Genomic DNA, 24,663 nt, shown 5'->3' with positions numbered 1-24,663 from the left:
ACAAACGCGACCTTGACCGGCTAACGCCGAACAACATCCTTCCTCTCACCACCATGGCCTCGCGTTGTCTGGCTCTTACCCCAAAATTTGCTCAGCGCTCAGGTGCACGGTTTCTATCGACGACTAGAGTGCTACGGGAAGAGGCATCCACTTCACCCAACCTAGGATCTGTGCAGCCGCAGAAGAGACCGGTCGGAGGCTTTCGGGGAGGGTAAGCAATATTGAATATTGCACGCGCCTTGCCATATGATCTCACTCTTGCTTCTTGTTGCTGGCGCAGAATAATCGGGTTTCTGTTTGGATTCTCACTAGCTTCTGCGTTTGCTGCGTACCATCTTTTAGACGAGTATAAACTCGCTTCTGCGGCGCTGCAGGCCAGCGTGGAGGAGCTACAGGCGAGCACGGAGAAGGTTTGAGATTTCGTGCTTATGTGAAGCATTCGGTTTATGTTATCTGTGATTTCTGCAGGTGACTGCACATGTTCGTCGTATCGAAGCGGTGGAAAAGGACTTGAAGGCGCTTGCTCAGAGTTCCGCAAGTAAAGACGACCTATCAAGGGTTCGTGCAGAGCTTAAGAAAGTGTATGATGGATTGCACATTGGTACGTTGTTGCGCTTAGACAGTAGCGGATGAGCTTACAGACTTTGCACAAGAATTCCTCGATCTGAGATCACATGTGTGGGGCATGCGTCAGTCGTTATTGTATTCATTTGATGTCTACCACTGACAAAAAATTTGGAACAGAACAAGATTTGCATTCGTTAGCCAAGAAAGACTCCACGTCTGTTCGTATATAGAGTATCTCATACCTATAGAACTCCTTGGAAACCTCATTCTAACAACGGTTTGAAATTATCTTGATGGACATAGACGTCAATATCATGGCTCTGTGCGATTTTCACATGATGAAAGTCACAGCTAGGAGCATACCTGGTTCCCTCTAATGTTTAACTCATTGTTCTGAAGTTCGAGACAGAACGAGACAGAGGGAACTACGTTATGATGATAAGGTCTTCGTCCTTTTCCTGGCACAACCGGTATCCAATTTGCGTTCACCAAGTGGTAGTTCACTACATATGCAGTACAACGACACCCTTCATTCTGCACTTCGCCTCCAATACATCATCCGTCCCCTGCTACACAGGGGTAACTGTCACCCGTCGGGACTCTAAGCTTTGCAAACGTTACTGCTTCAATAACGGACTGGGTGGACCATAGCCTCACGGCTCATTTTCATTCCTCGCAATCCTGGAGTACAGGGGCCGGTTCATTCGGAATCATCGAGCAAACGTTGTGATGTGTCTGATCAGTCCTTCAGCGCATTTTTACTGGTGCAGCGGCCTGGAGAATACAAGAGATTCGTGTCAGACCGCATATCACAAGTCAAAGGAGTGGCCTCTGTTCACAGCATGATAGATGCCACGACACTAGAAATATTGTGAGAATATGCGTTTCAACGAGACTATCAAAGGGTTCCATGCACATTTGGTCTTAGTTGTTCTTAGAGAGTGGTGCGAGCGCTTATGGACTTGACAAGAATCAAGATCACATATATGTCGAGGTATATTTCAATTAGATTGTTGCATTCATTGGGTCTACCGCTGACGAAAATGTTGGAACAAGATGCTGATGCTTTCAAACGTACCATTGCGAAGCTCAACATCCGAGGAAATGGTTTCGCAACGACAGGATCACCCAAAAAGTGATAGCTCCATCCTTCGTGTTATATTCACGTGCTGCTGCTCTGCATACCTGTCACACGCCGGGACTGTAAGCTCGGGAATGAGTATGATGTTTTTATCGTGACTGTTAACATGATTGCATGAGTCTCACGACGAGGAAACAAGATTGACGGAAGATGTGAAGGATAAATGACTATACATATGCTGCTCCTGTATTAATGACCATTGGCGTGCGGGGGAGATGCGCAACAGAGAAACAGCACGAAACGAGCCCACAATGGAATGGGTGGTGACTGCGTGATTGTTGCACTTGGTGCGGCAGTGCTAGTACCTTGAGCAGGTGTGTTGGAGGTAGAGGTCGCGGTAGGCTGAGATTGAGACGACGAGGCCTGGACATGCAACCGCCTTTGCTGCTGTGGCCGCGGTCGCGGAGCAACATACAATGCCTGAACAGAAATCGTTGAACCACGGCGATAGGAAATGGACGAGGAGAAAGAAATACCTTTCTGTCCTGTACTGTAGCAACTTCGACGATACGAGGACCGCGAGAGAAGATGGAGCGCCTTGGGTGTTCCCGGAGTTCGGTTTCTCCATCAGCATTAGGGTGAGAGGGGTGGAAGAATGACGAAAGTCGTGCGAGAAGAGCACGTGGAATGGCAGACAAGGATGAGCGAGAATTGCGAGGATTGTGCACAGGAGAGAGAGTATGGGTACCACGTGCTGTAGAAGACTGAGAGAGGTCAGAAAAAGAGCTGGTCAAAAAAGGTAGAGGACTCACTTGGGTGTCATCAAAAAAACCTGGGGGTATTCGACGGGCCTCAATAGGTGGACGTCTGGTGGCATCAGTCTAGGATTCGATCTTAAGATTGTTGGACACCTGGTAAAGAGATACGTCACGTACGTCCTTTAACGACTTTTGAGTTGGGACCTGCAAGTGAGAGATTAGTGTGGGTTGAAGAGTGCGAGGTATCTGGACTCACATGAAAGCCAGCGTCTTTGAGGATGGCGTGAATGTCCCATATGTATGCATTTTTGTTGCTACAGGTGACCAGCACTTTTCCATCAGCAGAAAGGGCTGCGTCGTGTACGGAATTTTCGTGCTGGATGGGTGGACCGACTTGGAGGTTTGTGTCGAGATTCCATAGACGCACTGTTTTGTCGTTTGATGCACTCACAAGGAGGCAGTTAACGTTCTGAAACAAGGTGATGGCGTTGATCCAGCTTGTGTGACCCTCCAGAGTGGCGATCTGCTGCCCAGTGGTTGTGTCATATATCCTAATCAGGTCGTATCCCGCGGAGATAAGTTTCTTTCCATCTGACGTCCAGGTCAAACTGCTGAGAACTGTCCGTTCTTGTTTGTGTGTGGCGAGCAGTTCCCCCGTCTGTGCATCCCAGATTTTGACTGCATTTTCTTTGTATCCTCCTGTCCCAATTTGTGTGTGATCGGGCGAGTATATCGCCGTGTACACATATTGATGCCCGGTCTTGATTGTCAGGATTGTTTTTCTGGTCTTAACATCCCAGACTCTTGCTGTCCCGTCCCAGGATCCGCTCAGCACTCGCTTACCATCCGCACTCCAACACACTGATGTCACATTGTTGGTATGCCCTGTCCATTTTGCGACCACCTTTCCCGTCTCGACATCCCACAACTTCATTTGCCCATCAGAACTTCCGCTAACAATAGTCTTACCGTTTGGAGACAATGCCATCCTGTACACCTTTGCTTCCTCATCCTCCTCATCTCGCCAGTCCTCGCCTATCTGTTCGCCGCTCTCCAAGTCCCATAGTCGAAGTGAGCCATCCCACGAACATGTCGTGATCCGTCGTCCCCCGGGCAGGTGCACAACACCTTGTACATTTTGGGTATGGCCTCGCATCGTCTGGTGGGGCGTGACTGCTGGCGTCTTTTGCTTACTATTCGTCGGGAAAGACATGGTCGGCGCGAGGGACGTCTTGAGTATAGCCGATCTATGTGAGATAAGCCCGCCAGGATCTTGGAATCAAAACGAGGTTTCTGACAACCACATATATTACTTATGAGTTGACCTATTTATCTTCTTTAACTTTCGCTCTTGCTGATATAAACGCACAAGCCATCGCTCACCAGACACCCTGCTTATAGGAATCCGGTCCTCCAACTTCGGCCGCACTGTGTATATAAGAGTTGTGTATTGGACAATGCACAGAGATCTTAGTGATTATCCAAAGTCACTGGTAAGCAGGTGGATATGTTGCAGAAGACCCTAAAGTATCACTGACGAGGAGCACCGTTTAGAGTGTTCAAATTACCAGACAACAGTGGGTGTTAGGATTGAAGCTGAGGAAGTTGGCACTGCTTGTTCGAGCGTATTCTAAGTTACGTTCAATATGTCATCCTGTGTCTGTTTCACAGCTTAATTGCTGTGTAGACGATGCGCGTTTCACAGCTTAATTGCTATGTAGACGATGCGCTCAGATCTGCAACTATGGCACCGCCAGGTACATCTTCCCACATCTCATGGATTACTTTGGTGGCGGATAGAAATTTGGCTCACATGTTTCTAGAAGCCTGTTTCGAACCCGATGCTGCTAAACATGAGGTTACTAGATGTCGTATTTCTAAATCTGCAAGATCTTCTTGGAATTTCGACTGGTCAGCAGAATCTGACCGTATCGCAACTACTATCATTAAGTCTACCCAAGATGTTAGTGCTCCGCTCGACCTCGAGATCGATTTTGAGGCTCTAAATGCATCAATTAGTAATGTGCATCTTATATCTGTCTTGCAACGCCTCTAATAGTGATCTGATGTTGGGTTTCAGGCAGTGCCAAGCCTCGACCTCACCTCGTCAAGTCAGTCCGATGCAACCTCTGCGCTACCATGTCAAGCACCAACCGTACCATATCAAACCCACTCAGGCTGGGTTAAGCACCGCCTACACCACGACAAGTTCTCCCCACATCTTCGCAGCTTATGTACTAATGCTAACTTCTACACCTACCTATACCGCATCAGCACTTCGAATGTCAGCCTAACTTGGATATCTTCAATTTTTTGTTGATAATTGAATGTCTCCTTTCGTCCCAACAGAATTAGACGTCGTACGCTCGTCCGTAGGCAGTAATAGAATCATTTCTCCAACCTTGATTCCTTTTATTTTGTCTCTTACGGCCTAGAGAAGAAAAGGTCTGGCACATTTGAATATATATATACTATGACTTTTGTGCATGCTTTGAGATACCGTGTGCGCTCATATTAACCATCCTCTAGGATTCGATCAAACATATATTCAACCTTTTCCATCCCAACTAGGGAATCAAAATCATCCAGACCAACCGGCGTGTTTGGGGCGTCATCGATCATCGCCTACCGCTATGACTGCTCGGGTACACTGTTCTACTGATGCTCTTCGAGAACTCAAATTTTAACAAGTAGATCAGTAATAACAGCTTATTTTCTGGCCTTTGTCCAGACCACTCAGCCTTCACATGCATTAAGTGAATTCCGCGTTACATCGACTGAAGGTCAAACCATCCAGCTGCTCTTTCATCAGATTCTTACGCAAGGCTTCCTTGACCTCGGATTCTGCGAAAACTCAAAAGACGAGGCGCTCTGGAATAAGCTCAGCCCTTTTCCCTCACGGAATCGGAGATTCGCTCGGGACGTATGTGCACGAGTATGGGTACCACGCGCTGTAGAGGACTGAGAGGTCAGAAAAAAGAGCAGGTCAAGAAAGGTAGACAACTCACCTGGGTGCCATCGAAAAAAAACCTGGTGGTATTCGATGGGCTTGAATAGTTGGACGTCTGGTAGCGGATCTTACAAGGATAAAGAAATACGCCATTTACATTCTTTAACGACTTTTGAGTTGGGACCTGGGAGTGGATGATTCAAATTAGCTTGGTTTGAAGAGCATGCAGTAATACTTCAAGGACCCACATGGAATACATAGTAGGTAGGTCTTCGAGCTTCGAGGCCAGCTTCTTTGAGAATGCAGGTAGTGTCTTTATAATGGTGTCAGGTTTACAGCTGCAGCTATCTTCATATCGATGGATCAGAATTAATTTATTTCAAAAATTCACCTAGCCGCTTTTGTTTATGGTTGGAGGCTTGGAGCGACATCAAACAGAGGCGCTCATACTCATGCACATGCTAGCTTATTTTGCAAGTCATTATCGTGACTTGCAGAGTATTAGTACAACGACTGTCGACCGTCATCATCATGCACGGAGACCGTCGACATAAACCAGATGCTGGCGAAACGGCAGTAGGTTGTCCACGCGCAGCATACGTCGAAGGCAATACTAGAGTACAAGTACGGCTTACCTTTGACGATATCGAAGCATCTTGCCCGGCGCGCGAGGGATTCGGCCCAAGGTCCCATCACTACATTTATAACGCCCCGCGCAGGTTACTATCAAAAAATATTTACCTTTGGTACATTTTTGCTATTCGCAGCAGCGTGAGACGATCGCGTCGGATTTCCAAAAAATCAAACCACCATAAGCTAAGTATAGGTCAGTCACCGTAGTCAGTGTTGTGTTTTTGACCGATGACACGGACGTACACCTGATGCATATCCTCTTGCTGATTAATATTATAGTATGCACGCTGCAGCGGTGTATCCGCGACTGTGTACCTCTGTATCGCGAGCAAGGCAAGAAGTACTGGTGAAGAGCACTACGCTACAACAAAACCTGAAGGGCACACTGCTTTGCTCCGCTGCTACCCCCGGGATCCCCTACTACAACGCGGCGAATGCCAGCATCATACCTGATGGTAACCTGAAACGTTTGAACCTTGGCTTATCTACCCCCGGATGACGTCAATCTGATGCTGTAACAACCGAGTCAAAAGTAAGTCAGGTCAGACTACATAGGTTTAGCTTTGATCTTCCCACTGTTGAATGTCTTTGCCGCAGAAAAGCAGTTAGATGATATTTGATCCAGGAATATATAAAACCTGAACGGCTGATGAGGAATCACGCACACTCCCAAAAATGACGGAGCCAAATGAACTCAAGGTTGAAGCCCTCTTGGATATCATCAGCTCCTCTGCACGCAAAGCAATGGCAGAATACAAGAACACTGGTCATGGAGTCCCTGGTGTCGATGCAGGCACCTTCCACCCCCTCGATCTCGCGACAGATACACTTGCCCTCAGAAAGGCAATCAGGCTGCTCGAAGGTGCATGCGAGCAATTGAACACAATACTGGCTCCCCCCCAACACACGGCATATAATGTACGTGCTGATTATAGATGGCCGTATGCCTTTTGCTCATCTTCTTAGTTTGTTAATAATTACAATTGGGCATGCATAGACGTCGCTGTGCAATCACGTATTGCAGACGTCTTGGACAAACACCCGGAAGGTCTTAGCGTGGATGTGTTGGCTGACGCTGTCAACCTCGATAAGACCAAGGTCGCACGCGTGTTGCGCGTTCTGGCCCTCAGGGGTTGCTTCAAAGAAGGTAATATGAATCATACTGTCCATTGATAATTCTCTCTCTGAGGCCTTTGGTGCTCCATAGTCAAGCGAGACGTATTCGCAAACACACGACTCTCCCTCGTGCTCAAGGCAACAAATAACGTCGGGTTTTTGATAAAATTTGAGCGAGAACTCCCAAAATATGCTGCGGTTCTCTATGAGACTATGGTCGACCAAGAGTTTGCAAGGTCGGACAAGGTTGAAAGAACCCCACGAGCATTTGTTCTCGGAAAGGAAGGCAAAAACAACAGCTTCTGGGAGATGGACGTGAGTTTCAGTCATCATACCGACCTTTCATGCCTTACCATATTTCACAGGATGAGGCACGCGATGTGCGTGCGGATCCATCAGCTCATGACTGACTGACGGCTCACAAAATCTTATGAACAGATATTTCACAAAGCCATGATGGGCTATTCTGAGGTGCAGGCCGCGTCTGCGGTGCTGCATCGTGAGTGATCACCATTTTTTCAACCATCAGCATGACTGAAGCGGGCCATAAGATTACCCTTGGGACAATGTATCCTCTGTGGTGGATATTGGATCTGGAATCGGAGCAATGTCTATTTCTCTGGCGAAAATGTTCCCTCATCTCAGAATAACCAGTCAAGAACTCCCAGAAACTATAAAGCTGTCAATAAATGTGAGTCCGGACATCCACAGCAGACAAGTTAAATTTATATTTGATCAGACATGCGAGACGAATTCTCCTGAGTTGCTGCTCGACGGGCGTGTAGAGTTCGTGCCACTGAATTTCTTGAAGGAGTCGCCCGTCGTCGGAAAGGATGTTTACTACGTAAGTGCTAAGTTTGTTCTTATTCAACGCGGACTGCTCATCAATGGCCCAAGCTGAAGAGCATCACTCATGACTGGCCGGACGAGGAGTCAAGGGTGATTCTCCATAATATTCGTAAAGCAATGGGACCAAACAGCCGACTGTTGATCCGTGAGTCGGCTGCATTTTAAAGCGTGGTTTGCTCCAGAATTAATATCGTGTGATAGATGACTGCGTGCTCTCGCGCGCATTCGAAGAGCCTGACGTAGGGGCTAACGAGTCTAGTGAGGTAAGTTTAGAGTTCAGCTTGATGGTTAAGGTGTCATCATACATCCAGGATCATAAGGCGCCCGAACCTACATTACTGAACTTCGGTAGTCACACAACACACCACTTGGACATGACCATGTGGTTTCTTTTCAATGGAAAGGAGCGAACCTTGAAGGAATTCAAGGACATTGGGCAAGTTCCTTCCATGCCTGGATACATTGACGATGTTTGATTTGTTATAATTTGCAGGGCCAGTGCTGGTCTGGTGCTCACCCAAACGTATGATCTTGTAGGGACGATGCTCTTGGAGTTCAGAATCGCTCAGGACTGATGCGGAACATATTTTGTGATCTTCTGTTATTGTACTTTTGCCCTCCCCAATCAATCGTTCCATGATTTCATCAAAACGACAACGAATCTATCCCGATGAGGTAGATAGGGAATCAAAAATCAACTGTTGTGAATGTCATTGCCCGCCGCTAAGACCGCTCAGGTGTGCCGTTCGACTGATGGTCCTTGAGGACTCGAAATTGACAGATAGAACGGGTAATATAATAGCTGATCTTCGGGTCTCTGCAGATCACTCAGCCAGCACACGCACTAGGAAAACTCTGCGGACACTGTGCCGCAGCGACCAAGTGCCAGACAGGTCTGAACTTTTCAAGTTACACTCACGAATCTGCGGCACGATGCCTGTTGCTTGACTAATTTTGTTGATATCGAGGCTTGCTCTGAGTGGCCTTCTGCGAAATACTAGTATATATATGTGCATGGATATCAGACAGTTGTCCGAGGTTGAAATGTGCAAACATCAACTGAAAGACTACATAGTAGCTGATGAGTGGTGTTGCGAAAGTCTATAGATGGGAGGAACCTGAGCTGATCCTAGAAGTTAAGTTTATCTTCTGAGTATAATGGTGCTCTCGCGACGATTAGCATAACTTCGGTGTATTGCACGAGTCTCACGGCGAGGAAAGGGGATTGACGGGAGATGTGAAGGATAGAATGACTGTGCATATGCTTCTCCTGTATTAATGACCATTGGCGTGCGGTGGAGATGTGCAACAGATAAACAGTACGAAACGAGCCCACAATGGGATGGGTGGTGACTGCGGGGTTGCTGCACTTGATGCGGCATTGCTAGTACCTTGAGCAGGTGTGGTGGTGGGCTGAGATTGCGACGACGAGCCCTGGCCATGCAACTGCATTTGCTGCTGCGGCCGCGGCCGCGGAGCAACATACAATGCCTGAACAGAAATCATTGAACCACGGCGATAGGAAATGAACGAGGAGAACGAAATACCTTCTTGTCCTGTACTGTAGCAACTTCGACGATACGAGGACCGCGAGAGAAGATGGAGCGCCTTGGGCGTTGCCGGAGTTCGGTTTCTTCATCGGCATTGGAGTGAGAGGGGTGGAAGAATGACGAAAGTTGTTCGAGAAGAGCATGTGGAATGGCAGACAAGGATGGGCGAGGACTGCGAGGATTGTGCGCAGGAGAGAGAGTACGGGTACCACGTACTGTAGAGAACTGAGAGAGATCAGAAAAAGAGCTGGTCAAAAAAGGTAGAGGACTCACTTGGGTGTCATCAAAAAAACCTGGTGGTATTCGACGGGCCTGAATAGGTGGACGTCTGGTGGTATCAGTCTAGGATTCAATCTTGAAATGGTTGGACAGAGTAAAGAAATACGTCACGTACGTCCGTTAACGACTTTTGAGTTGGGACCTGCAAGTGAGAGATTAGTGTGATGCGAAAAGCACGATGTATCTGGACTCACATGAGAAATGGATAGTAGGTCCTCGAGGCCAGCTTCTTTGAGGATGGCGTGAATGTCCCATACATATGCATTTCCGTCCCGGCAACCGGTGACCAGGACTTTTCCGTCAGCGGAAAGGACAGCGCATTCCAATCGATCTTCGTGTTGGAGGGGTGGACCGACTTGGAGGTTTGTGCCGAGATTCCATAGACGCGCTGTTTTATCCCATGATGCACTCACAAGGAGGCGGTCGTTCTGAAACAAGGTAATGGCTGTGACCCAGCCTGAGATTGCGTGACCCTCCAAATCGATTTGCTGCCAAGTGGCTGTGTCGTATATCCTAATTTGGTCATGTGATGAACCGGAGATAAGTTTATTTCCGTCCGACGTCCATGCCAAGCTCCCAACTGTCGAATCATGTTTGAGTGTGGCGAGCAGTTCCCCCGTTTTTGCATCCCAGATCTTGACTTCACATTCGTTGAATCCTCCTGTCCCAATTTGTGTGTGATCCGGTGAGTAGATTACCGCCCGCATACGGTGCCCGGTTTTGATTGTCAGGATTGTTTTTTCGGTCTTGACATACCAGACTCTTGCTGTCTCGTCCAAGGATCCGCTCAGCACTCGCTTACCATCCGCACTCCAACACACTGACATCACACAGTTGGTGTGCCCTGTCCATTTTGCGACCACCTTTCCCGTCTCGACATCCCACAACTTCACTTTCCCATCCCGCATCACTTTCCCACTTCCGCTGACAATAATCTTGCCGTTTGGAGACAATGCTATGCTGTGCATCCTTTCTCCCTCATCCTCCTCATCTCGCCAGGCCTCGCCTATCTGTGCGCCGCTCTCCAAGTCCCATAGTCGCAGTGAGCCATCATACGAACATGTTATGATCCGTCGTCCCCCGGGCAGGTGCACAATACCTTCTATATTTTCGGTATGGCCTCGTATCGTCTGACGGGGCGTGACTGCTGGCGTCTTTTGCTTCATATTCCTCGGGAAAGACATGGTCGGCGCGAGGGACGTCTCGGGTATAGCGGATCTACGCGAGAGAAGCCTGCCAGGATCTTTGAATCAAAACGAGTTTTCTGACAACCGTAGATATTCCTGGTGATTCGACCTCTCTATCTTCTTTAACTTCAGCTCTCGCTAATATAAATGCACAAGCCATCGCTCACCAGACAACCTGCTTATAGGAATCCGGTCCTTCGACTTCGGCACTGTGTATGTTGCGTGTTGGAAAATGCACAGAGATCTGAGTGAGTATTCGAAGTCGCTGGTAAGCAGGTCGATATGTTGCAGAAGACCCTAGAGTATCATTGACGAGGAGCACTGTCCAGAGTGTTCAAATCACCAGCCAACAGTGGACATTTGGATTGAAGTTGAGGAAGTTCGCACTGCTTGTTCAAGCGTATTTTAAGGTCCGTTCAATATGTCATCCTGTGTCCGCTTCACGGCTTAATTGCTGTGTAGACTAAGCGCTCAGGTCTGTAACTAGCGCCAGATGTATCTTCCCACATCTCATGGACTACTTCGGTGGCGGAGAGAAATTTGGCTCTTTCCATCTCATATGTTTCTACATAGAAGCTTATTTCGAACCTGATGCTACTGAAAATGCCGTTACTAGATGTCGTATTCCGAAATCTGCAAGGTCTTCTTGGAATTTCGACTGGTCAGCAGAATTGTGACCGTATCGCAACTACTATCATTAAGTCTACCCAAGATGTGGAATCAGAATAAGAGGAAGGCGAAGAGGAACAGGATGAGGAGTACTAAACGCATATCCACCTCTATTTGCTAACCCGCTTTGTTACATACTCTGCGCGTGGTTACTATGGATATCATGACAATATAGTGCAGTGATGTACGCATGTCTTTGAAGATACAACAGTTCACCAAGTGGGGCTCATTTCTCGCAGTCCCAAACTCGTGCGCGGTGTTGCCATGGGCGAGTTTGTACCTACAATGGCGACATTCAAGCATGTCTTCGTGGTCTGGTGGGTCGTGCTCCGCTCGACCTGGAGATCGATTGTGAGGCTCGAAACGTATCAATTAGTAATGTGCATCTTGTATCTGTCTTTCATTGCCTCTAATAGTGATCTGATGTTGAGTTTCAGACAGTGTCAAGCCTCGAACTCATCTTGTCAAGTCATTCCGATGCAGCCTCTGCACTACCATGTCAAGCACCAACCGTGCCATATCAAACCCACTCAGGCTGGGTTAAGCACAGCCTACACCACGACAAGTTCTCCCCAACATCTTCGCAGCTTCCGTACTAATGCTAATTTTCACACCTACCTATACCGCGTCAAACACCGTCCATGCCGCGTCAGCACTTAGAATGCCAGTCTAACTTAGATATCCTCAGCTTTTTGCAATAATTGAATGTCTCCTTTCGTCCCAACAGAATTAGACGTCGTACGCTCGTCTATAGGCAGTAATAGAATCATTTCTCCAACCTTGATTCCTTTTATTTTGTCTCCTACGGCCTAGGGAAGAAACCTAAGGTCTGGCGCATTTGGAAATTTATATATACACTATGACTCTTGTGTGTGCCTCGAGATAACGAGTGCACTGATATTAATCATCCTCTAGAATTCAATCAAACACATTCAACCTTTTCTATCCCAACGAGGTAGAGAATCAAAATCATCCAGATCAATCGGGTGTTTGGGGCGTCATCGCCTACCGCTATGACTGCTCGGGTACACCGTTCTACTGATGCTCTTCAAGAACTCAAATTTAACAAGTAGATCAGTAATAACAGCTTATTTTCCGGCCTTTGTGCAGACCACTCAGCCTTCCATTAAGTGGATTCCACGGACAGTGAGTTGTAACGACTGAATGCCATACAGGTCTGAATTTTTCAAGTTACACACACGATACTTGTTGGAAACGATGGAAATTTTTTCGAGGAAAACATTATACTCTGTTGTGTTGGAGATGCAAAGGTAAGCTTCATATGCGTCTTTTGCATCGTCATGTAACATTTTTGCATAAAAATCGATGAAAACTCAAACCCATTATCCACTAGGACACCATCCAACTGCTCTGTCATCACATTCCCGGGAAGGGTTCCTCGACCTCGGATTCTGCAGAACTTCAAAAGACGAGGCGCTCTGGAATCAATTCAGCCATTTTCCCTCACGGAATCGGACATTCGCTCGGGATGGATGTGCAAGAGTATGGGTACCACGCGCTGTACAGGACTGAGAGGTCAGAAAAAAGAGTAGGTCAAGAAAGGTAGACGACTCACCTGGGCGCCATCGAAAAAACCTGGAGGCATTCGACTGGCTTGAATAGGTGGACCGTTTGGTAGCGGATCTTACTAAGATGGTCGGACAGGATAAAGAATACGTCAGGTACATCTCTTAACGACTTTCAAGTTGGGACCTGTGAGTGGGAGATTCAAGTTAGTATGGTTTGAAGAGCATGCGGTAATACCTGAACCCGCATGATGAATGAACAGTAGGTCTTCAAAGCCAGCTTCTTTGAGAATGCAGGTGGCGTCGGATCTCTTTAAAATGGTGTCAGGTTTACAGCTACCTTCATATTGGTGGACCAGCATTTCAAAAAATCACCTAGCCGCTTTTGTTTATTGTTGGAGTGACATCACACAGAGGCGCTCACATTCACGCTAGCTTCTTTTGCATGTCATTATCGTGACTTGCTGAGTATTAGTGCAACGACTGCCGACCGTCGTCATCATACACGGAGACCGTCGACATAAACCATGTCCACGCGCAGCATACGTCGAAGACCATAGTACAAGCATGGCTTACCTTTGACGACGTCGTAGCATCTTGCACGGCAAAGGCTTCTTCAGTGTGATCCCCAAGGTCTCGTCACTACAATAGTAACACGCCGCGTAAGTCGCACAAGCTAAGTTGACGTATGATCGTACGGCTTACAAAAGTACTATAGCTTGCATTATGTTGTTCCAACAATAGGCAAACGTAGCAAAGTGAATTTTTGAATTCTGGTTCATCAATATGAAGATAGCTGCAACGCTGTTGACCAAAGACGACGGACGCTGGCCTGAGCTAACCAAAAGGATATCCACACGAGGGTTTCGTGAGCGCTCACAAAATTTGTTCGAGCTCACGTTTACTGACGGGCCTACTAGTTCCATCGCCTTGGACAGCCTTTTAGTACATTTTTGCTATTGCCAAGCAGCGTGATGGAGAATTTGAGCAAATCATGTCGGACTTCCAAATAAGTCATAGTAAATTGAACCGCATAAGCTATAGGTCAGTGTGGTGTTTTTGGGTAGCTGACCAGTGAGTGGCAGTGACTGATGCACACGGACATACACCTCACAGGGTGGATGACATCCTCTCGCTGAATATAGTATGCACGCTGCAAATGTAAGCATGATACTTATAAGCTTACCTGAACCTTGGCCTATCTACTTGCTTCAAGTAACACGGATGTCGTTTAGGTTAGACGTGACGTGTGCTCTTACGAGTCTTACCGATCTGATACCGTTACGCGAGTAACAACCAGTATCATCCGAGTCAGAAGTTAGGTTTTGTGAGTAGTCAGACTATGTTTAGCTTCGATCTTTTTCCACCTACCCAATGTTGAATGTCTTTGCCGCAGAATCCAGCTAGATGATATCTGGTCAAGGAATATAAAACCTAAACGGCTGGTGAGGAATCACACACTCCCAAAAATGACGGAGCCAAATGAACTCAAGGTTGAAGCCCTCTTGGAAATCATCAACTCCTCCGCACGCAAAGCAATGGCGGAATACAAGAACACTGGACATGGAGTCCCTGGTGTCGATGCAGGCACCTTCCACCCCCTCGACTTTGCGACAGATACACTTGCCCTCGGAAAGGCAATTAGGCTGCTCGAAGGTGCATGTGAGCAATTGAACACAATACTGGCTTCCCCCCAACGCACGGTGCATAACGTAAGTGCCGATTATAGATGGCCCTGCCAGTGTATGCCTTGTTGCTCATCTTCCTAGTTTGTTCATAATTATAATTGGGCATGCATAGACGTCGCTGTGCAATCACGTATTGCAGACGTCTTGGACAAACACCCGGAAGGTCTTAGTGTGGATGTATTGGCTAACGCAGTCGACCTCGATAAGACCAAGATCGCACGCGTGTTGCGCGTTTTGACCCTCAGGGGTTGCTTCAAAGAAGGTAATATGCATAATACTGTCAGTTAATAATTCTCTGAAGCCTTTCGTGTTCCATAGTTAAGCGAGACGTATTCGCAAACACACGAATCTCCCTCGTGCTCAAGGCAACAAATAACGTCGGGTTTTATATAAAAACTCAGCGAGAGTTCCCAAAATATGCTGCGGTTCTCTATGAGACTATGGTCGACCAAGAGTTTGCAAGGTCGGACAAGGTTGAAAGAGCCCCACGAGTATTTACTCTCGGAAAGGAAGTCAAAAATAACAACTTCTGGGAGATGAACGTGAGTTTTAGTCATCATACCGGCCTTTCATGTCTTACCATACTGTACAGGATGAGGCACGCGATGTGCGTGCGGATCCATGAGCTCATGACTGACTGACTGACGGCTCACGGAATCTTATACACAGATATTTCACAAAGCCATGATGGGCTATTCCGAGATCCTGAACTTTTCTGCGGTGCTGCATTGTGAGTGATCACCGTTTTTTAACCGGCAGCATGACTGAAGCGGGCCATAAGATTACCCTTGGGACAATGTATCCTCTGTGGTGGATATTGGATCTGGAATAGGAGCAATGTCTATTCCTCTGGCGAAAATGTTCCCTCATCTCAGAATAACCAATCAGGATCTCCCAGAAACTATAAAGCTGTCAAGAAACGTGAGTCCGGACATCCATAGCAGACAAGTTATATTCATATTTGATCAGACATGGGAGACAAATGCTCCTGAGGTACTGCTCGATGGGCGTGTAGAGTTCGTGCCATTGAATTTCTTGGAGGAGTCGCCTGTCGTCGGAAAGGATGTTTACTACGTAAGTGCTAAATTTGTTCCCATTCGATGCGGACTGCTCAATAATCGATAAAGTTAAGGAGCATCATTCATGACTGGCCGGACGAGGAGTCGAGGGTGATTCTCCGTAATGTTCGCAAAGCAATGGGACCAAACAGCCGAGTGTTGATTCGTGAGTCGGCTGCATTTCAAAATGAGGTTTGCTTCAGACTCAATATCATGTGATAGATGAGTGCGTGCTCTCGCGCGCATTCGAAGGGCCTGACGTAGGAGCTAACGAGTCCAGTGAGGTAAGTTTAGAGCGTAGCTTGATGGCTAAGGTGTAATCATACATTCAGGATCATAAGGCGCCCGAACCTACATTACTGAACTTCGGTAGTCACACAACACACCACTTGGACATGACCATGTGGTTTGTTTTCAATGGCAAGGAGCGAACCTTGAAGGAATTCAAGATCATTGGGCAAGTTCCTTCCATGCCTGGATACATTGACGATGTTTGACTTGTTATAATTTGCAGGGCCAGTGCTGGTCTAGTGCTCACCCAAACGTATGATCTTATAGGGACGATGCTCTTGGAGTTCAGAATCGCTCAGGACTGATGCGGAACACATTCTGTGATCTTCTGTTATTGTACTTTTACCCTCTCCAATTGATCATCTCATGATTTGACCAAGACGACAACGACAACAGTCTTCCAACGTATTGATCGCGATCGATTAAGACCAAGCCAGGCCTCACAGCTGATATTGAAAGCTTCCCTACTAGTGGTCTACTAAACAATACCCATAGTGATCTTGTCCTAGAATTCGTCTGCAATACCGAGACTCTACGTGCTAATGCACTTTCTACTCTACTCAGTGCTGGCAATAGGCCCAGAGGCAGCTCTGCAAGTGGTTCAATCCCGTGTTTTTTTTTTCTCAACTGTTTGCGACATCATATTGTGCCGACTGGTTCCGGCAAACAGATATTTGTAGGTAGCAGACGCTCGAGGATTTTCAACTTGAACACATGCTTTGGGAGATCGTCAAGCCAAAGACGTTTTTCTTCTCTGGTGCAGCATGAAACAAGAATCCGCGCATAAGAAAAGAGCAAAAGATCTATACTTTATGTTTGAGTAAGTACTAAGGGTAACCGTACTTAAAAATAACCCATATTGACTTGCAACTTCAGCATCAAGTACAATAGAAGAGTGAGCCAAACGTGAGCAGGGTCTGGTCTTCTGACTCACTCTTCAGCAATGCAAGGTAAGTGGAAACTACCCAAGGGTAGAAACACTCAGTTCGGAGTTCAGACAAGAGTAAACGAGTAGAAGCGTATGGGATTGAATGAGGATAAGAGACAATGGTCAATACATGCGGTACGAGCTTGATAGAATCAATCTACGCTTGAGTGTGAGGTCATGTTTAGGGCAAGCGGAGTCCCCCAGCTCTATGCTCGGGGGACTCGGTCACATTTTTATTGCAGTTAGAGTCGCTGAATACAAGTACATCGAATGGACGCGAACGTTTGGGGCCTCGCAGAGAAAGAGAAGAGCTAAGTAGTGAGTTTTGAGTTTTCGAGAGCAAACGATACGAGCCAGAGGAAACGCTAAAGGGCTAATATCTTTTTTTTTTTTTTTTTTTCAATAACAGTATGGAGAGAACACACCGCGAGACCACGAAACTACGAGAAGTGAGACAAATGAGACTGCCAGAGACCAAGACTTTGAGAGAATGCGAGAGAATGTGATGAGGAGATGCTTTTACGGCGCGCGTGCTGTGCCGTGCATCAGTGCGTGCAAGATGACAGGATGCTGTCGAATGTATTTGTTGAACTCGTCCGAAGACCATCGTCCAGAGGCCCGAATTAGATCTGGAGCCATCCCTTCTGCTGCCAGAGCTGTTGCTCCCCCAGCTCGCATAGAATGCCCTGAGAACTCTGTCCCACAGAAACGATGTAGCCGACGAAGGAACCACGACCGCGTTGGGACATTTCCAGCCTCGGTTACCCAAAGAGCAGGATGGTGTAGGAACAATGTATCTCTTGCGTCGACATAACGACGTATGTGCGGCAAGGGATCAATGGGTGAGATTGGTTCCGCTCTAATCAGGATTTTGAAGCCGGTACCCAGGCTATCGTTCTTTTGATAAGGAAGTGTGTATGACACTGAGTTGTTACTGTAGGATAATGTGTGGCGCAGTGAGACTTTTTTGTAAGATTGTAGCTTCGTAGAGTCTGGCCAAGTGAGTTCGCCCAGTCGTTGCAAACTCTTGAAGCCGGTGATGAGCATTGCGATGAACAGTATGTCGTCATAGGGCGTATTGGCTTCGTTACTGATGATGTCAATGATACGTGCCACATCATCCAGTCCTAGAGGCAACTTCTGGCGCACAGGTTTGGACAAACGACGTTTACATCCTCGCAAAGTGCGAGTCACAAGAGGCGACCGGCGGACCGCACGAACATCAGGATACATGAATTCGAGACGATTGGCGATACCCGAAAGATAGTTGTCGACCGAACGAGGTTCTATGTGGTGAGACAGCCATACAACGTAGTATGATATTGTGTCTGGTGTGGGATCGATCGGACGATGATGAAGCTGGCAGAATGTAATATAGGAATTTAGGTGAGAGTCATAAGCGGCTGCTGTAGATGACTCTATAGCAAACCCAAGTGCGATCGCGCGTTCTCGGAAGAGACGCTCGTCCGTCCAGGCCTCCCGAGTGGGCTGCCTGGACGTAGCAGGGAGATTGTTCATTTTTTGAACGCCCCCAGCGCATTCCGAGGGGGTTCAAAATCATATATTTGCGCGTTTGGTGCAAACATGAGTACACGCTCATTCTGAAAACGTGAAAGCGCATCAGCGACGTTGTTTAATTGCCCACTGACGTATTCCACTCTCAAATCGACGCCATGCTTGATCAGTACATCCATTGCCGAGATAAGGATAGGATTATAGGGAGGTTGAGCGCGCAACGTGTTGAACATAGCAACAACATTCACATACTTCAGTCAATTTCCCATGTAGAACCAGTGCCCCGGATGTGCCAAAACCCTGTAGAATCATGGCCAGCCAGTCCCCGGCCGGTCTATGTAGAATACATGCTGGCCGGCCTTGTATAGTAGTAGTCCACATGTATAATACACTACCATACTATTGTAAAAGCATGACCAGCCAGTAGATGTAAGACAACTGCCGGCTGTAGGTATACCAATATCAAGGCTTGCTGGTGTATTAGGATGCTGACTGTTTCACATCTATATTTGTAACTGGCCAGCCTTTCTTCTACATAGGCAGACGTGGGGTGGCCCAATATGTGGGATTAAGATTATACTGGCCAACCATATCTCTACCTCAGTAGAAACCAGGCTGGCCAGTATGTAGGTCTTAATCTAGCAAACCGGCCGCCCTGCATCTACCTATGTATGGGTAAGGCTAGCCAGTTTGTATGTTTTGAACTAGCATACCGGCCGTCCTGCATTTACTTATGTAGGGGCCAGGCTGGCCTGTTTGCAGGTATTAAACTAGCATACCGGCCGTCCTGCATTTACCTATGTAGGAGCCAGGCTGGCCTGTTTGCAGGTATTAAACTAGCATACCGGCCGTCCTGCATTTACCTATGTAGGAGCCAGGCTGGCCTGTTTGCAGGTATTAAACTAGCATACCGGCCGTCCTGCATTTACCTATGTAGGAGCCAGGCTGGCCTGTTTGCAGGTATTAAACTAGCATACCGGCCGTCCTGCATTTACCTATGTAGGAGCCAGGCTGGCCTGTTTGCAGGTATTAAACTAGCATACCGGCCGTCCTGCATTTACTTATGTAGGAGCCAGGCTGGCCTGTTTGCAGGTATTAAACTAGCATACCGGCCGTCCTGCATTTACCTATGTAGGAGTCAGGCTGGCCAATATATATGTACATAGAGCGAGGAAAGCCAGTTTATACTCAAGTCATAACTTATCACCAGGCAGTGCGAGAGTCTAGACAAGCATATGTAATTACTGTACAAGATTGACTAGCAATGAAGACAATGGAGGATACAAGATCATATCTTCTGGGATCTCTTAGAGGGTTGCCTCGCCCTACCTGATCTACGAACCACAGGCTCAGTCCTAGGCTTCTTGGACTTACTTGATGAAGCATGGTTAATTTTTCTCTTCCTCCCTTTCTGCACCACCTCTTCAACCTCCTGCTCCTGCTGTTCTTCTCCCCCAACTACATTCTCCTCTGACTCAACATCCTTCTCCTCAACCTCATGCCTTTCCTTCTCTACCACCATCCTCATCTCCTCATCCTCAACCTCGTCACTGAGTCCCTCTTTGTTCAGCCTCTCAATCTGACCAACAACTGAGAATAAGACTTCCCGGACAGCCTCATCCAGAGCGACCAAGAACTGTAGATCAATAGCAGAATGAGGTAGGTAGAAAGGGGTATTGGGATCAGCCTCGTCTTCCTCATACTCTATCACACGCTTAGACTCCCTATAGAGGAGCCCAATTCCTAGTATTACTGGCATTGCCGATGATGGCCCTGAGATTGGACAGGTCTGTAGCTTGTTTAAGCTGGCCATCAATGTCGCATATGAGGTGTGAATGTCCTCGGAAAGATAATTTTCGCTCCAAGACCAGTCAGCCCAGGTAGGCAAATCTTGGTGTCGCTCTGAAATTGGCTGTTGGACATATAAGCCATAAAATTGAAAACAGCACCAAGTGACACTAACATTCTGTTTGGCTAATATTGCCAGGTCCCTAGTGGCGTCCACAAGCTCCAAGTAGTTTTCATTCTTGCTAAGGGTTTCTAAAAATGTGTATCGGTCATTGATGGCAACATCATCTGGTGTTGTCTCATGAGCGGCCGGCTGTGTTGTACGTTCTGTGAAATGAGAGGCAAATGGAGCCGGCCGGCCTTGATCTTCTTCATCTAAGTCTAGGGTGCTCACTACTTTCGTCTTGGACTTCCCAGTGACCCGAATATCAGCATCCTTGGCCTTAATAAAGACAACTAGCTTCTGATTTGTAGCAGAACGTCGTTCCCAATGCATCCATAGACAATTTACCTCCTCTGTCTTCATATGAGAAGGGTCTTTGACCACAAATCCTGTGGGAACTGAACCAGGTTCCAAATAATTGGACGGGCTGGCAGTTATCACGCCCCAAGGTACAGGTCTAGAGCCACCTGTGCAGACTTCTACAAACCATTGAGTCAATCAAATGTCATGCACATATTGAAGATGTTAGATCTTACTGTATGAAGTATGAAAGATACTTCTAATCAATTCGTGTTGGCCCTTGAGGCCAATACCATCACGAAGAGGAAGTTTTGCATACCCCTCATCATCTACTATGATTTCAGGTAAGACAGGTCTATCCTCACAGTCTGAAGCCGCATGGTCTGAATCCTCTGAAGGGTCTATCAATTTAATAGTCAGTGAGCATGATATTTAAAATCAAATGAAACACGTACAAAATTCAGTCTTAGACCATTCTCCAAAGGATTCAAATCCATTTGCAGCCCACTCCTTGATACCACTCGAGCTCACAGAAAATTTTTTCTTGGCATTCTGAGGCGTAGTTTCGTGTCTATAGTAGTTTAGTTAGTCTTGAGATTTCCATGTTGATTTGATGACTTACAGACTGACGGACAATGTCTGACTAGCTTTTTTCTTATGACTAACAAGCATTACTATGCGACAACCCATGGTGCGCCGAATTTGCTCTGCAAAATCTTCCAGAGTTTTCTTGAGGTTATTCTTACGATATCTCAAGCCAAAGTGTTAGACTGGAATAACTGTAGATTTGAAGTAAAACTTACATTGCCTGAGTTTCTTCTGGCGCCCCCTCCTCATTCCATTTCTTCATGGCAAACTTGACCTCCTGCTGTTGTGAAGGTGTCATGTTGTTGAACCACTCCCTGGCATTCCCAGTGCGGTACTTGATTGAATACTCCAAGCCTTTACTCTGTTGTTGGGCCTTGTCATATGAGTCGATCTCCTGCTTAAATAATTTCTGTGCTACGTCCCACTCAGACAGGGGTTTCTTATAGAAAGATGGTTCTCTTGGGCGACTCGCTGCCTCACGTTCGTCTGCCTCTTCCTTGTCTTTGAGACTTTTGGCATAGTATTCTTTTATTGCCTGTAGGTAACATTTATGTATATCATCAGACAACTAAATACATGTACAGTATAAGAATTTTGTGACCTTTTTCAAGGAAGTAGGCAAGGCAATGGGTTCCTCTTGCTCGTCTTGAGCAGCTAGTATGGCCCTCCGAATCTTCCTCACCACAGGCTTTCCAACAGATGAGGAACCTGCAGCAAAAATGGCCTTAGAGTGAAGGTCGAGAATTGGCTTAAAGGCAATAGACCAGTCGGTAGACATCGTAATTGATTCAAGATAAAAATTGCAGGTAGGCTGGTACAGGCGGTAGGAGGGTGGCTAGCCGAAATTAATTTGAACACCCATGTTTATCAACAATAACGTGTGACTTTTCATAAGTCACACGTTATTGTTGATAAACATGGGTGTTCAAATTAATTTCGGCTAGCCACCCTCCTACCGCCTGTACCAGCCTACCTGCAATTTTTATCTTGAATCAATTATCAAATTGGATATATTGAGACGGTCAAATTCACATCAAGTAACAAGATTAAAGGCACATTATACTTCCATTGAGTGGAGTTAGACAGTGTAGATAATAGACAAATTCACATCAGGTAAAAAGATCCAAAACATGTTATACTTCCATTGAGCGGTGAGGGTATCTAATCAAGTAAGATGAAGAAAAATGAAACATGAAGGGATGTACGAAAAAGCTAAGACAAAATAATTGTATCCTAATCCTCATCCTCATCAGGGACACTAGGCATGGGCCTCAAGACAACCGAAATCCAGCAGGAGCCAGGTCTTTTGCCTGGCAAAAGGATCCTGGAATGAGGTGGTTGTGAGAATACATACTTTTTCCTACATTGGCCATTCTTGCATTCAAAGATGTAATCTTTGTGCATGTTGACAGAACACCAGGCGTTACTCCACCCACACTGTGGGCACTGGACCGGCAGGTACTGACCCCAGGGGCGAAGTTGGGAATGCGTCCAGGCGAACTTGGTAACGGCCAACGAACCTGAGTTGTCAGGCATCAGCAAGAACACGTCAGTGTGGCGCCCAAGTTTGTAGGACTGGCCCAACATGTCAGGGAAGACGATGTGAATGGGCAAACACTCGATGATGACCAGCTCCGCGAATGCGAGCAAAAGGTGGGTGGCGAAACTCGGCTGAAAACGAACAGCATTAAAGCCAATAGTGGCTGTGATGCGATGACTGTTAGGGTTAGTTAGTATTTGCAAAGATAAGATCAAATGGACTTACTCTATGACCGCCTGTTGCAAGCCTGAAAAGGAAGTGACGTTGTTGATGAGCGCGCCACACGAAAACAGCCATAAGTATGATTCCGCGGCACCATGAATCAGGGGATGCCAAGGTGAAAGCAGAACATCGAGAACCTTTGGTGTCAAATGAGCAAATACAATGTTAGTCAAAAAAATGCCACTTACAGAGTGAACGCGTGCCGAAACGTATGACTTCTTGTTGCCCTCGTACCCAATAAATGGATCTCCATGCTCGTTGTCGGTGTGGTTAGTGATGGCGACGACGACACGAGCCCAGTTGGAGCTCATCAGCGACTGGATGATGGCAGTCGCCTGCAACCGGTACTCGTTGATCTTTGAGGCATTGCCGATGTCGAACACGATGGACCGAAATTCAAACCCTCCGCTGGGGAAGTATGGCCGAAGGAATTCGGAGGCCAGTTCGAAACAGCCGCCGGTGACGTCGTGGTCGACGAGGACGAGATGGAGCATGAGCGTGGGTGCCGAAGACAGTTGGGAATGGAGTGAAACCTCCAACGTAGCACGAATTTGGAGGAATGAAGGAAGGAGCGGTTGCCCCTTCCTGTAAAAACCCTATAAAATGAAGTGAATGTTAGTTAGCATGAAATAAACGAAAAAACTTACAAAATAGGGCGACTGAGATGCGCGCCCGTGTCGTTCCATGCCAACATGGCAAGATATGCAGACGAACGTGACGTCATCGGCCTGCACCGCGTGTGCACTGGCAGGCGGGATGTTCATGCAGTTTGAACACATCACCCGCGGACAGGTGCTGCAGAGGAAGAGGCAATCTTCCCCTACAGAACCGTCTCTGCAGATGAGACAAAACTGCAAATAAAGACGCGTGTTAGTGCAAATAGTAGGTAACTAATCACTTACCTCGTTGTGTTCAGACGGCTCTCTCACATTCAGCTCACCCGGCGCAGTGACCGCTCCAGTAGATGCCGGCAACGACAAGGCAATTCGTGGCGCGGTGCCACCGGTGGACTTCTTGCAGGTTTGTTTAGACTTCACCATGGTGAAGAGAGACTATTATAGATATATTCAAATTAGTAGATGACACGGCAAATAGCACTTACAGTTATGTAGTTCAAACAGATGCAAAGAGAGGAGAGCGCCGGCTGAATGTACTTAGAAAGAAATGAACAAGTTTGAACGTTGGTTGATTGTGACAAACAGATCCAAATAGTCACGTGATTATCAACAATGAACTCAACAGCGTCATAATATTGGCTAATCCACAATTCAACGCGTCGCGTGTCAAAAATCCACAAATTCAACACGTGCCGGCGCGCCGGCACGTGTTGAGTGGATTTTTGACACGCGACGCGTTGAATTGTGGATTAGCCAATATTATGACGCTGTTGAGTTCATTGTTGATAATCACGTGACTA

The 24,663-nt window shown here is 46.9% G+C and overlaps 6 protein-coding genes across 6 annotated transcripts; 4 read left to right on the top strand and 2 right to left on the bottom strand.

The window, feature by feature from the left end:
- The first annotated feature begins 18 nt into the window (after positions 1-18).
- On the top strand, positions 19-1,184 carry HD556DRAFT_1409204 (uncharacterized protein). Its single transcript, XM_041304110.1, has 5 exons — positions 19-211; positions 281-410; positions 469-601; positions 654-689; positions 745-1,184. Exons 1-5 carry the CDS (start codon positions 54-56, stop codon positions 795-797), a joined length of 510 nt encoding a protein of 169 aa, XP_041154779.1. The 5' UTR covers positions 19-53; the 3' UTR covers positions 798-1,184.
- Positions 1,185-3,827: 2,643 nt separating this feature from the next.
- On the top strand, positions 3,828-5,119 carry HD556DRAFT_953672 (uncharacterized protein). The gene is made up of 4 exons (XM_041312114.1): positions 3,828-3,899; positions 3,961-4,429; positions 4,491-4,690; positions 4,756-5,119. Exons 2-4 carry the CDS (start codon positions 4,097-4,099, stop codon positions 4,787-4,789), a joined length of 567 nt encoding a protein of 188 aa, XP_041154778.1. The 5' UTR covers positions 3,828-3,899; positions 3,961-4,096; the 3' UTR covers positions 4,790-5,119.
- Positions 5,120-6,576: 1,457 nt separating this feature from the next.
- Positions 6,577-8,656, top strand: HD556DRAFT_953795 (S-adenosyl-L-methionine-dependent methyltransferase). The gene is made up of 11 exons (XM_041312115.1): positions 6,577-6,907; positions 6,956-7,136; positions 7,197-7,420; positions 7,471-7,485; positions 7,544-7,604; positions 7,657-7,796; positions 7,845-7,949; positions 8,009-8,099; positions 8,156-8,217; positions 8,275-8,390; positions 8,448-8,656. Exons 1-11 carry the CDS (start codon positions 6,665-6,667, stop codon positions 8,527-8,529), a joined length of 1,320 nt encoding a protein of 439 aa, XP_041154777.1. The 5' UTR covers positions 6,577-6,664; the 3' UTR covers positions 8,530-8,656.
- A 5,978-nt stretch (positions 8,657-14,634) lies between these two features.
- HD556DRAFT_1448763 (S-adenosyl-L-methionine-dependent methyltransferase) lies at positions 14,635-16,408 on the top strand (the record flags this gene model as incomplete). Its single annotated transcript, XM_041307488.1, has 10 exons — positions 14,635-14,877; positions 14,935-15,115; positions 15,172-15,395; positions 15,446-15,460; positions 15,523-15,583; positions 15,635-15,774; positions 15,823-15,927; positions 15,981-16,077; positions 16,134-16,195; positions 16,244-16,408. The coding sequence occupies 10 exons, from the start codon at positions 14,635-14,637 to the stop codon at positions 16,406-16,408; spliced, it is 1,293 nt and encodes a 430-aa protein (XP_041154776.1).
- A 3,525-nt stretch (positions 16,409-19,933) lies between these two features.
- Positions 19,934-22,262, bottom strand: HD556DRAFT_1448761 (uncharacterized protein; the record flags this gene model as incomplete). The annotated part of the gene is made up of 7 exons (XM_041307487.1): positions 19,934-20,557; positions 20,609-21,075; positions 21,133-21,297; positions 21,352-21,467; positions 21,519-21,647; positions 21,700-22,019; positions 22,086-22,262. 7 exons carry the CDS (start codon positions 22,260-22,262, stop codon positions 19,934-19,936), a joined length of 1,998 nt encoding a protein of 665 aa, XP_041154775.1.
- A 455-nt stretch (positions 22,263-22,717) lies between these two features.
- On the bottom strand, positions 22,718-24,286 carry HD556DRAFT_1312747 (uncharacterized protein; the record flags this gene model as incomplete). Its single annotated transcript, XM_041300705.1, has 6 exons — positions 22,718-22,808; positions 22,839-23,201; positions 23,250-23,383; positions 23,435-23,842; positions 23,894-24,097; positions 24,149-24,286. 6 exons carry the CDS (start codon positions 24,284-24,286, stop codon positions 22,718-22,720), a joined length of 1,338 nt encoding a protein of 445 aa, XP_041154774.1.
- Positions 24,287-24,663: the final 377 nt, after the last annotated feature.

Source organism: Suillus plorans, assembly GCF_016647745.1.
Source record: "Suillus plorans strain S12 chromosome Unknown HD556scaffold_79, whole genome shotgun sequence".
In the NCBI taxonomy this organism is placed as follows: Eukaryota; Fungi; Basidiomycota; class Agaricomycetes; order Boletales; family Suillaceae; genus Suillus; species Suillus plorans.
This window is presented reverse-complemented; position numbering and strand designations above follow the sequence as displayed.

Bases quoted from the DNA above. Each gene is read 5' to 3' on its own strand.
- HD556DRAFT_1409204 (XM_041304110.1), top strand. From the start codon at position 54: ATGGCCTCGCGTTGTCTGGCTCTTACCCCAAAATTTGCTCAGCGCTCA. The intron at 411-468 runs GTTTGAGATTTC...TGATTTCTGCAG, and splicing joins TACAGGCGAGCACGGAGAAG to GTGACTGCACATGTTCGTCG. The intron at 602-653 runs GTACGTTGTTGC...ACTTTGCACAAG, and splicing joins GTATGATGGATTGCACATTG to AATTCCTCGATCTGAGATCA.
- HD556DRAFT_953672 (XM_041312114.1), top strand. From the start codon at position 4,097: ATGCGCGTTTCACAGCTTAATTGCTATGTAGACGATGCGCTCAGATCT. The intron at 4,430-4,490 runs GTGCATCTTATA...GGTTTCAGGCAG, and splicing joins TAAATGCATCAATTAGTAAT to TGCCAAGCCTCGACCTCACC. The intron at 4,691-4,755 runs GTCAGCCTAACT...TCGTCCCAACAG, and splicing joins ACCGCATCAGCACTTCGAAT to AATTAGACGTCGTACGCTCG.
- HD556DRAFT_953795 (XM_041312115.1), top strand. From the start codon at position 6,665: ATGACGGAGCCAAATGAACTCAAGGTTGAAGCCCTCTTGGATATCATC. The intron at 7,950-8,008 runs GTAAGTGCTAAG...CCCAAGCTGAAG, and splicing joins TCGGAAAGGATGTTTACTAC to AGCATCACTCATGACTGGCC. The intron at 8,218-8,274 runs GTAAGTTTAGAG...CAGGATCATAAG, and splicing joins GGGCTAACGAGTCTAGTGAG to GCGCCCGAACCTACATTACT.